The sequence below is a fragment of the Lampetra fluviatilis genome, chromosome 6 (genome assembly GCF_964198595.1).
Source record: "Lampetra fluviatilis chromosome 6, kcLamFluv1.1, whole genome shotgun sequence".
NCBI lineage: Eukaryota > Metazoa > Chordata > Hyperoartia > Petromyzontiformes > Petromyzontidae > Lampetra > Lampetra fluviatilis.
This window is the reverse complement of record NC_136280.1, coordinates 358,904-371,276: the sequence shown is the minus strand read 5'-3', so window position 1 is coordinate 371,276 and position 12,373 is coordinate 358,904. Positions and strand designations below refer to the sequence as shown.

The window sequence follows — 12,373 nt, the reverse complement described above, 5'->3', positions numbered from 1 at the left end:
GTGTATATATACACATTCACTGTGCATGTATCCACGTGTGTGTATACACACATTCACTGTGCATGTATCCACGCGTGTGTATATATATACACATTCACTGTGCATGTATCCACGTGTGTGTATACACACATTCACTGTGCATGTATCCACGCGTGTGTATATATACACATTCACTGTGCATGTATCCACGCGTGTGTATATATACACATTCACTGTGCATGTATCCACGTGTGTGTATACACACATTCACTGTGCATGTATCCACGTGTGTATATATACACATTCACTGTGCATGTATCCACGCGTGTGTATATATACACATTCACTGTGCATGTATCCACGTGTGTGTATACACATTCACTGTGCATGTATCCACGTGTGTGTATACACACATTCACTGTGCATGTATCCACGTGTGTATATATACACATTCACTGTGCATGTATCCACGTGTGTGTATACACATTCACTGTGCATGTATCCACGTGTGTGTATACACACATTCACTGTGCATGTATCCACGTGTGTATATATACACATTCACTGTGCATGTATCCACGTGTGTGTATACACATTCACTGTGCATGTATCCACGTGTGTGTATACACACATTCACTGTGCATGTATCCACGTGTGTATATATGTATAAACATTCACTGTGCGTAACCCAGCGCCCCTACTCGATTCCCGCTCACGACCAATAATAATAGTGGCGAATATTTTAACCGAACCTGGGCCTCCCTTAGATCGGCTCAGCCTCAAATGAATACCCGATGCAGTGTGCAGTAAACAACATTAGCACTGGGGAAACAAAGGTAGCCGGGCGTGATGTAGGCCACCCAGCCGCTTGTGTGCCGGGCCGGCCTTCATAGGTGCTACTCGCTAACAGCACTTGCCCCAACAGTCTGTTAGAGGCTGTACAGGGAATCTTTGTCTTTGCTTCCAATGAACGCATAATCCGCGCTCCTCCAAGCGGTCGCTTCGGCTCCGGTGCCAGCGACACGAGGGGGGGGGGGGATTAGGGGGGTGGGGGGAACAGGAAATTAAACAGAGGCTCAAGTAGCTCCCCCGCACAGCACACACCCCGTACAACACACACACACCCCGCACAACACACACCGCACAGCACACACACATCCTTCTAACAGCACACATCCTTCTAACAGCACACACACACACCCCGCACAACACACACACCCTTCTTACACCACACACACACACCCCACACAGCACACACACATCCCCCACACAGCACACACACACACCCCCACAGCACACACACACCCTTCTAACAGCACACACACACCCCACACAGCACACACACACCCCCCACACAGCACACACACACCCCCACACAGCACACACACACCCCACACAGCACACACACACCGCACACAGCACACACACCCGTCTAACAGCACACACACCCTTTTAACAGCACACACACATCCTTCTTACACCACACACCCCACACAGCACACACACACCCCGCACACACACACTCCGCACAACACACACACCCCACACAGCACACACACACACCCCCACAGCACACCCCGCGCAGCACACACAGCACACTCCCCGCACAGCACACACACACACACCCCGCACAGCACACACACACACACCCCGCACAGCACACACACACCCCGCACAGCACACACACACACACCCTTCTTACACCACACACACACACCCCGCACAGCACACACACACACACCCTTCTTACACCACACACACACACCCCGCACAGCACACACACACACCCCGCACAGCACACACACACACACCCTTCTTACACCACACACACACACCCCGCACAGCACACAACCCCCTGTCACATCGACTCAGCATCCCCGCGGTTCCCACTCCGCTAACCCCACGAGGCATCGGGGGTCTCACGCCGCCGCGCGTTGGAATCGCGTTAGTCAAAGGGGGTCCGTTGAGGAGGGGTCCCCTGGGGGTCTGCTGGAGTCAAGGGGACCCCCCGGGAGGGACCCGGGTAATGCGCGGGGTCCAACGGGGAGCGGGCAGGCGGAGAGGGGGGCAGCAGTGACGCGATCGTATGTGCGTGGATGTTGAATTTCTTTCGCACCGTACGTAACCGACCGTGCTCATCGGCTGCGCGGATCGCGCTCCGCACCCCCGTGCCAAGATCGGGGGCCCGGCAGCGTCCATTAGGGGGACCCTCCCCCCAGGGACCCCCCCCCCCGCCGCCCCATACACACAGGGCGGGGGGGAGGGGTGGCTCAGAGCAGCGCGGTTTAAATGACGTCATGTTTATTTCAATGATTAAATGACGTCATGTTTATTTCAATGATTAACATTTAGGGGCGGGGGGGAGGGGGTCGCTCGGTCGCGTGGGAGGATGGGGGGGGTCACGGGACGCACCTTCACGGGGTCGCACACGGCGTGTGGGGGGGGGTACAAAGAGCATCACGAGAGAGAAACACGAGCCCCGCCCCCCCCGGAGGGGAGATGGCCCCTCCCCCCAAACCAACCACGCAGCCTGCGCCTCGACGGGCGCAGCTTTCCACCTCAATTCGCCCCCCCCACCAGCCCACGAGATGCGGGGTGGGGGTCAAGGGTGGCAGCTTGGGGGTGGGGGGCGGATTGCAGGGGGGGGGGGTAAGGCAGGCGGGTGCAGGGAGCTGGGGGAACGCCGCAGCTGCAGGAGGGGGGGGCGGGGTGTGGGGGAGCGAGGGGGAGTGCGGGGAACGATGGGGGGGGGGGGGCAATGGTGGTGGGGGGGGTGCACGGGTTAGCCCCCCGACTGTACACGTGAATATTTACAGAATGTGCAATAAATTATGATGAACTCTATGGAACAGGCTACGCAACCGATGATGAGAGCGACGGTGTGGTCGTGATATTTACACAGTATTGGCCGAATAATTACATAAATAGCTGCGATTACCTTCACTTATCATCATTACCATCATCATCATCATTGTATTAATGTTATGGTTTGTATTATCATCATTATAATTATAATTACTCGTGTTAATATCATATTGGAATTACATGGAACATGACATGGACGCTACACTATGTCACAGCTGAAAGAGGTGGGGGGCAGGTGAGGAGGGGGAGGGGGGTCACCCCCCCCCCCCATCTCACCGGGAGTTTCCCAACATCAGAGGGTGCTGCCCACAGGGCCAGGGGGGCTGTCATCCCCAGCCCCCCTCCACGGGGAGAGGGGCAGTCAGTCCGCGGCTCCTCCAGTCACCTCGTGGTTCCTCAATAGTGTTGGGGTGGGGGGGGGGGCAATGAGGGGGGGCCCGAGGGGATGGCCCCCCCCCCCCCCCCAGTGGCTCTCCCTCTCGTTGCGATCACGTGGCCGGGCTGCACAGTCTGGCCCAAGTATCAGTGGTTGAGTCGTGGACTCGGCACGAGTACTCTGTCCACTGTGTACCCACGGTTGTGTGTACTGTGTGAGTATCCTCACTGTGTGTACACTGCGTATGCACTCAACGTGGTGATGAAAGTGTCTTGTGTGTGAGATGGCGCATTTCAGCCGCCACTCTGCTACACACATGGGAGTTGTGTCTGTGTTGTGGAGGATCGGCACAAAGGCGTGTGTGCGCGTGTGTGCGTGCGCGTGTGTGAGCATCTCCGTGTGTCCCAGCGTGTGCATGCGCACTCGTGTCAGTGACTGTCTAGAATGTGTCGCCATCAGCGTTTCAAGTCCAAGTTGATTCTGTGTGTGTGTGTGTGCCAGGTGTGCACTCAGGAGGCCAGTACAGTCTCAATTGCCAGCGAGACTTTGGGCCCCAGTCTGCTGCCACGATTTTGCGGTGTCCAGTCCCACTCGAGCAATATTTTCCAACTTGGACCCTGCTAATGACGTCACGGGATCTTTAACGTCCGCAGCGAAGCAGACGACACGTGGTGTTGTCACGGCCAATGCGCACCACCGCGGTATTAATCGGGGCGGCCGCCGCCGCCGGGCCGCGTCGCCGCCCGAGCGTAGGCGGATCCTGTCGGCATGAAGGGTGCGCGTGCGTGCGTGTGTGTCGGCATCGGTGCGTACGTGCTCGCGTCACCCCCGGCGTCACAGCGAGCGCGCGCGCCGGAACGGCTTCGTGTTTGTCGGTCGGCTGCCCCCCCCCACCCTCCCGCTCCGCGTGCGCGTGGGCAGCGGCAGGCTCGGGGGGCGGAGCGGCAGGCAGCGGACTAGGACGGGCTGCCCCTGCCGGGAGACGCGCCCCGCTTGCCGCCCTCCAGGCCGCTCACGAGCCGCTGGATGCTCCGCAGCTCGCTCTTGCCCTCTCGCTCGGGGCTGGCGCCGTGGCTCCTCGGGGGGGCGGGCGACGCGGCCCCCCCGAGTTTCCCCTCGACGCCGGACGCGGCCTCGGCCGCCCCGGACGGCGGCGCCGCGGGCGGCGGGGGGGGAGCCGCGGACAGGGGCAGCGAGTAGGGGCTGAAGCGCAGGTGCTGGCGGCCGAACAGCGGGTGCCGGTGCGCGGGGCCGCCCGCCCCGGCCGCCGCCGCGGCCGCGGCGGCCGCCATGTAGGTGTAGTGGTAGGGGAAGAGGCTGCCGAAGGCCGACACGGGCAGGCCCTGTGACGCGAGCAGGTGGTGGGGCAGTCCCGGGAAGTGCAGCGCGGCCGACGAGGCGGGGACGCCGTGCGGGGCGCCCGCCGCGTCCGCGCCGCCCAGCACGCCCGACATGGAGGCCAGCAGGGGCCCCATGCCGGCGCTCAGGCCCGGGAAGGCGCCCGAGGCCATGGCCATCTGGCCGGGGTGCAGGAAGAGCGGGTGGCTCCCGTTGATGGGCGCGAAGAAGGGCTGCCCGTGCAGGCCCGGGAAGCCGAGGTTGTGCAGCGCTCCCGACGCGACGTGCGCGTGCGGCCCGTCCGTCTGCACGGTGAGCGGGGCGAAGCTCTCCTTGCCGCCGCCGCGCGCAGAGGCCCCGTCGCGGGCCTTGCCCGCCGGGTCGTGGTGCTTGTCAGCGCCGTTGTGCTCGGGGTGGCGCGACGCCTCCGAGGGGCACGAGGAGGAGCGCGCCGGGTGACGCGGGGCATCGCGCTCCGGGGTGCGAGACGAGGAGGAGGAGGACGAGGCAGAGAAGGCGGCCGCGGCGGCCGCGCGGTCTCCCGGGGAGCGCAGCTCCTTGGCCGAGAGGTCGAGGCCGCGGTCCTCGCCGCCGCCGCCGCGGCCCCCTCGCTGCTCGCGGTCGTCGCGGCTCCGCTCTGCGAAGAGAGGTTGAGAGCACGGCTCTGAGCTCGCGGCGTGTCACGACGTCTCTGGGTTAACGCCGCGCTTGCCAACTCTGGGGAGAGGAGGCTCGTTGGCAAGAAGCACGACTTGGGTCACCACCAACGGCACAAACGTCAATTAAAGAGCAGCGATCCGAGGAAACAGCGTGCGTGTTCGTGTTGATGTGCACGCGTGTTTGTGTACCGATGTCACGTGCACATGCGGTCGCGTTTTATATTTTACTGTGAATATCAAAACCAGACCGTAGTTTTGCTTGCGTTGAACCGACACAGCTGAAATAACGCTCTCCCTCAAGGCCGGAGCGAGCGACGAGATTATTTTGATTCTAAATCCAGTCGTCTGATTGTGGCCACGGCAAAGCGACAGCCATTGCCCCCATCATCGTCACCATCATCGCCGGCCATCATTGCCCACGTCTGCCTCCATCTCGGATCCCCGCTCCCACGCGCGCGGAGTCGCAAACTCGCTCCGCCGCTTTGCAAACGCTTCGCGAGACGGCACCAGAGTGGTTGACACCGATGTACGTATATAAATGTTGAACTTCTTTCGCACCTTACGTAGCCAACCGTGCTAATCGGAGGTGCAATCGTCCGATCACACGTTCGCACTTTGAACCTCAGTACCTGGGTTCAGCCCGGCCTGAGCACGCACCTCCCCACTGAATGGGAGATTAAAGACGCAGCGACAGGAGTAGTGCGATTGTGGCCATGTCACCCCCACTGTGGACCCACACAGTAAACCACTGCAGGCTGCGTTCCTTCAACGGAGGAGCAGCCAAACGACACGAACTCTCGCTCTGCTGAAGCCCCCTCGTCGTAGCCAGCAGCAGCAGAACCTCGACAACGTCATCGAGCTCCTGGACTACATCGCTGCCGCCGCCGCCGCCATCGTGTGAGAATTGGATGCGATGGTATCCCGCTGCCCGGTGCCGCCGTGGCGTGTGGCCATCACGGAATCCTCGATCTGGCACCGATTCTCCAGGTTCACGGCACAGACACCGACTCGATTGTGCAGGGACCCAGGTCTCTCGACGATGAGCAGGATGATGATGATGATGACAGTAGATGGGGGGCTACGGGAGGCCGACGCGACGAACCCGCGGGTGCAATCGAGACGTACGAGGAATGCGCTCCCGAGTGGAACCGCGACGCCAATTCGGCGCGATTCGTCTGTCGTCTGGATGCCGTGTGCGTGACGGTGGTGGGGCGCGAGCGGTGGTGGGATGTGAGTGGTGGTGGGGTGTGAGTGGTGGTACTTGGGGTGTGCGTACCGGAGTAGAGCGGGCTGGAAGTGAGGGTGTGTCTGGACGAGGCGCTGGCGGAGCCTGGGGGGGGCTCCTCGTCCGAGTCGCCGTCGTCGCGCTCCTCGCCCTCCGCCTCCTCGTACGTGCGCAGCGAGTGGAGCGCCAGCTGCTTCCTGCAGGGGGCACGGGGGGGGAGGGCGGGGGTCAGTCGGGGTTGGGGTCAGGGTCAGGAGATGGGGGCAGCAGATGGTGAGACACGGAGACACCTGCATCGCACGTGGGGGTCAGCTTGATGCTTCTCGTGAGTGGTCACCCTAGCGAGTGGCGAGGTGGCCCTGCTGAGTGGTCACCCTGGTGAGTGGTCACCCTGCTGAGTGGCGATGTGGCCCTGGTGGTCACCCTGGCGAGTGGTCACCCTGCTGAGTGGCGAGGTGTCCCTGGTGGTCACACTGGTGAGTGGTCACCCTGCGGAGTGGCGAGGTGGCCCTGGTGGTCACACTGGTGAGTGGTCACCCTGCGGAGTGGCGAGGTGGCCCTGGTGGTCACACTGATGGCGTTCCGCGTCATCGCCGCCAGGTGGCGCCACTTGCCCGGCATTGACCCCCGAGGCGACGAGAATCAGGACTGGGGCAGGTGAGCAGCGGGGTGAGCAGCGGGGTGAGTTTGTTCCCACCGGGGGGTGTGTAGAGCTGGGTGAGCGAGGGCACGTGTGGGGTGGTGGTGCATGGTGGGGGTGCGTGGTGGTGGTGGTGGTGCGTGGTGGTGGTGCGTGGTGGTGGTGCGTGGTGGTGCGATGCCCTCGCACCACCGCCCGGGTGCGAACTCTCTACCTCTTCTCTCGGCGGCCGTTGCCCGTGTCCCGGAACCCCTTGGCGAAGGGGTTGTTGTCGATCTTCAGCTGTGTGATCTAGGGGAGGGAGGGGTGGGGTGAGAGGAGAGGGACGTGAGGGCGGGGGGGTGGGCACCGTGGGGCGGTGTGTGTGTATATTTACCCCGTGTCAATGAACACTGTGTACATGTGCAATGCGTACGTGCGCGTGTGTGTTTGTGTACACAGCGTGTGCGTCTCTGCTTGTGTTAAGCTCCGTATGTGTCAGTGTACAATGCACGTGTGTGTTTGTCAATGAACATCGGAGCTCGCTGGCAGCACTTGCCCCGACAGCACGTGCGGATATATTCCGGGGCATCTTTGTCTTTGTCAATGTACACGCGCTGTAGCGACATGGGTGCAGTGCTATGTTAACACTCTTTCTCTATGCGTGTGTGTTTATGTATGTATTGTGTAAGCTCTGTATACGTGTGGATACTGTTATGTAAGCGTGTTTCAATGTGCGATGTGTAACGCGTGTGTGTACGTGCATGGCGATGTTGCAGGCTGCATGCGCGCACTTGCTGTGTGCGCACACGCGTGTGCACACTTGTGTACAATGTGTGTGCATCTACAATGCGTGTGCATGTACAATGCGTGTGCATCTACAATGCGTGTGCATGTACAATGCGTGTGTCTATTCCCCTGTCAGTCTTAGAGTTGGTCCCGAGATCCAACAGCCTTAGCGCACAGCCCGTGCGGTCCGGGTGACACGGACACAACACCCGACACTGCAATGCCACTCGAATACAGCCAACACAGTCCGAGCTACTCCGCACAACACGCGGCCACAGTTCATGAGACGCGGAACACCCCGACCCACGGATGTCGCGACCTGTATCACTGCAGTGCGAGTGACGACGACACACAACAACAACAGCCAACAACAGCCAACAACAGCCTCACCGCCACTGCGGCCTGTCCACCGCCCCCCGTGACTCACAGCGAGACGGCACCACCTTTCAGCGAGTGGGCGCGGGGAGCGACACGTGGGGGAGAGGTCGGGGACAGGGGTAGGGGACAGGGGTAGGGGACAGGGGTAGGGGACAGGGCTAAGGAGAGGGGTAGTGGAGAGAGCTGTGAGAGCGGGGTAGGAGATAGGGGTCGGGGAGAGGACTGGGAGGGAGGCGTGAGACAAGGATGAGGGGTCTTTGCCGAGCCCGTGCGTCGATCCCAAGGGGACCCCGAGAGGACCGTGACCCCCCCCCCCGAGCAACTGTCCGTGGCGGGGGGGCGAATTCGCTCCCGCGTAGCCCGCCGCGTGTGTGCACACGAGCGGCGAGAGCTTGCACACAACACGCACTGCTGTCTGTCAGTGTACACAGCGAGCGTGCACACACCGTGCACTGCGAGTACACACGGCACGCGCGCTCTGGAGCTCGCGGCGAGAGAGAGGGAATTAGTAATCGAGACGCGCGTAGATTTCACTCAAATTACAACTGCGCAGAATTTCCGACTCCCAAACAAAACTTAGCTTAGCGTGGGAGGTGGATGCGGTGAGGTTCTCCCCCCCCACCCCACTGCTTCAATTCGCAAGTTTGATTTCAAGATCGAGCCCTGAAGACGTCCCGCGCTCTTTGTGAATGTGCGGGGGCAGTGGTGGCGCGCTCACGGCACTCGCCCCAACGGTCCTCTAAGGCTATATGGGGCACCTTTGTCTTTGGAGAGTGGTGTCGCATTGGTTAGCGGGACTGCTGCGCTACGAACCCAGCGACCGGAGTTCACGACCAACACCAGTGACGATTATCCGAACCGGTCGTGGGTCTCCTTTAGGTCGACTCAGCCTCAAATGAGTATCGGGTGCGGTGTGTAAACATCGCCACTGGGGATACAAAGGTGCGTGACGATGGCCACCCACCCCTCGTGTGCCGTTCTGGCCTTCATAGACACTGTACTCGCTAACGGCACTTGCCCCAACAGTTTGTCACGTCTATACGGGAGGTCTTTGTCGTTGTAATGGTGTGCGCGTGTGTGAGTGTCCGTGTGTGTAACTGTGTGCCCGGGTGTGTGCGCGTGGTGTGTGCACGAGTGAATGTGTGCACGAGTGTGTACGTGAATGACATATACCTGCACGTATATCTATATCACACTCACAAACACACACGCGTTCCAACACAAGTACAGAATGTCTCGAGCCTGACACACTGTTGGGCAAGCGCTGTTAGCGAGCACCAATCAAAGCCGCATGGGAATGGAGAGATAAAGAACCACGCACGACCGTCTTTGTCTCCCCAGTACTGATGCTCACAGACCTACCAGCTGCTCATTTTAGTCTGAATCGGCCAGGGAGAGAGACAGCTCGGACGGGTTCGGGTACCATTGGTCCCTGGGTGCGTCGTGTCTGTCCATGGCCCGGTGTTGAACCTGGATGGCAGGGAAGGCTGCGATAAATACAGCGCCACCACTCTCGTGACACGCAATAAAAGCGTTCCTATTGGTTATGGGCCTGCCCGAAGTCGGCTCAGCCTTAGAATAGCATCTGGGTCTGGCGTTTAAAATATCAGCACTAGGGAGACAAAGGCGGCTGGCCGGGCGTGGTGCTGGCTACCCACCCCCTCGTGTGCCGTCCCGGTCTTTATAGGTGCTCGCTAACAGCACTTGCCCCAACATTCCGTTGATCCCTTTACGGGGATCTTTGTCTTTGTCGTATGAAAGCGGGATTCGCCCACTCTCTGTCGGCTTTACCGTCACACCCGGCGGGAGGCGAGTTACTCGGTTCACCGGTGATGGATCGTGTGGACCCCGCGCTACGATTGAGACCGATCGACCCCGGGAGCTCGGCGTCCTTACAGGGCCGCCAGCAGCCACAGGGCGACAGTGCTGAGTCTCGGATGTGTGCACACAGAGACTCGACTGCAGTGTGCGTGTGTGCCTGCGTGTGTGTCTGCGTGTGTGTCTGCGTGTGTCTGCGCGTGTGTCTGCGCGTGTGTCTGTGCGTGTGCCTGTGTGTGTGTGTGTCTGCGTGTGTGTCTGCGTGTGTGTGTCTGTGCGTGTGCCTGCGCGTGTGCCTGCGTGTGTGTCTGCGCGTGTCTGGGTGTGTGTCTGCGTGTGTGCGTGTGCGTGTGTGTCTGCGCGTGTCTGCGTGTGTCTGCGTGTGTCTGCGTGTGCCTGCGTGTGTCTGTGTGTGTCTGCGTGTGTCTGCGTGTGTGTCTGCGTGTGTCTCTGCGTGTGTCTCTGCGTGTGTCTGCGTGTGTCTCTGCGTGTGTCTCTGCGTGTGTGTCTGCGTGCGTGTCTGCGTGTGTGTCTGCGTGTGTCTCTGCGTGTGTCTCTGCGTGTGTGTCTGCGTGCGTGTCTGCGTGTGTGTCTGCGTGTGTCTCTGCGTGTGTCTCTGCGTGTGTGTCTGCGCGTGTCTGCGCGTGTCTGCGTGTGTCTGCGTGTGTGTCTGCGTGTGTCTCTGCGTGTGTGTCTGCGCGTGTCTGCGTGTGTCTGCGTATGTGTCTGCGTGTGTCTCTGCGTGTGTCTGCGCATGTGTCTGCGCGTGTCTGCGTGTGTGTCTGCGCGTGTGTCTGCGCGTGTCTGCGTGTGTCTCTGCGTGTGTGTCTGTGGGGAGCAGAAGTGTAGCGGTGAGCGCGCTGCGCTGCGAACCCGGCGACCCAAGTTCCATTCCCGCTCACAGCCAACATCAGTGACGAATATTTGAACCGGTCCTGGGCCTCCCCTAGATCAACTCAGCCTCAAATGAGTACCTGGTGCAATTTGTAAAAACTCGCCACTACGCAAAGATGGCTGGCCGAGCGTGGTGCTGGCCACCCACCCCCTCGTGTGCCGTGCCGGCCTTCATAGGGGCTTGCTAACAGCACTTGCCCCTACAGTCTATTAAGGATATACGGGTAATCTTTGTGTGTGAGAGGCAAATACCACACCACTTGCCCTTCTAGAATATCGATAGAATATACAGCAGTGAGTCACAATCGTCTGTATGTATGACACATGCACATCAATACACACGGTACATGCATGGATGTACATGAAGTATGTACTACGCATGTGTTCAGGCCCAGTGAGAGGCTCCACATGCCATGCGGCTTTATTTGACCATACTTCACCACGATGGGCAGTGCGGATTGGTGAGAATACATATAACATAACTGGTATACAGACATCATCGCGATTTCAACTTTGACTACCACCATTACCTCCACCACCACCGCAAACACAACTACCTCCACCACCACCTCTATCAATACCTCCACTACCACATCCACTACTACCACCACGACCATCATGATCTACCACTACAAACACAACTACCTCCACCACCATCACTACCTCTACCACCACGAAGTCTACCGCGACCTCCGCCATCACCACAACTCAACGCTCACAGGCGCAGGGACGCGTCGGTGGAGACTTTCATCCCCATGCACAGAGACGGTCACACCAGAATAGAGAATCACAGAGCTTGGGCTACCACCCGCCCTTCCGCTGATCTGTGGTTCCCGTCTCCTCCGTGCGACTGCAGCGACGTTGCGGGTGGTGGTGTTGTTGGCTGCGCACGTGACCCGGCGCTGTGGAGGAGGCAGCGGCGAGGGTTGGTGGGTCACACACAGATGTCGTGAGATTCTCTCCCCGTTGGTTCGGCGTCGAGGAACCGTAACCACTGGGACTGTGCCAGGAGAAGGCAGTGACAGCAAAGTGGGGACTGGTATCACCTGTGCCGGATTGCCATTGGATCGAGTGTTGCCCCCTCGCACGCGTGAGTTTTCTCCCAAGTGTATCATAATCACAGCTCATCATTAACTGGGGCTGAACACATCTTACATCGAGAAACCCAACGTAGCGGCAGCAGGAACCTCTAGATAAAGCGGCACGCGCCTCTCTTGGGTAAATATGTAAATTATTATTATTTGAAATGCGATTTGCATGAATGGCCATGGCTAACTACAAATCACACTTCACGGCGATGATGTCGTCGTTGTACACAAGTGTATTGTATCAATGCGCACCGCGTAGGCGCGACTTGCTACACGAGTGGAGGTGTTAAGTTCCCGCTACATCATGAGATCGTGAGAGATGGCGACCGCGTGGGGAAATCTTCA

The 12,373-nt window shown here is 59.6% G+C and overlaps 1 protein-coding gene across 2 annotated transcripts in view; it reads right to left on the bottom strand.

The window, feature by feature from the left end:
• Nucleotides 1-2,339: 2,339 nt before the first annotated feature.
• The window catches only part of LOC144932980 (T-box transcription factor TBX2-like), a 34,552-nt gene continuing 24,518 nt past the window's right edge, over nucleotides 2,340-12,373 (bottom strand). For both annotated transcript variants that reach the window (XM_078857385.1, XM_078857386.1), the window contains exons 4-6: nucleotides 7,297-7,373; nucleotides 6,494-6,639; nucleotides 2,340-5,195 (exon numbers count right to left, since the gene is read on the bottom strand). In XM_078857385.1, the coding sequence (XP_078713511.1) occupies nucleotides 4,177-5,195; nucleotides 6,494-6,639; nucleotides 7,297-7,373 (1,242 nt within the window). In that variant the 3' untranslated portion in view covers nucleotides 2,340-4,176. The remainder of the gene's footprint in view (nucleotides 5,196-6,493; nucleotides 6,640-7,296; nucleotides 7,374-12,373) is intronic.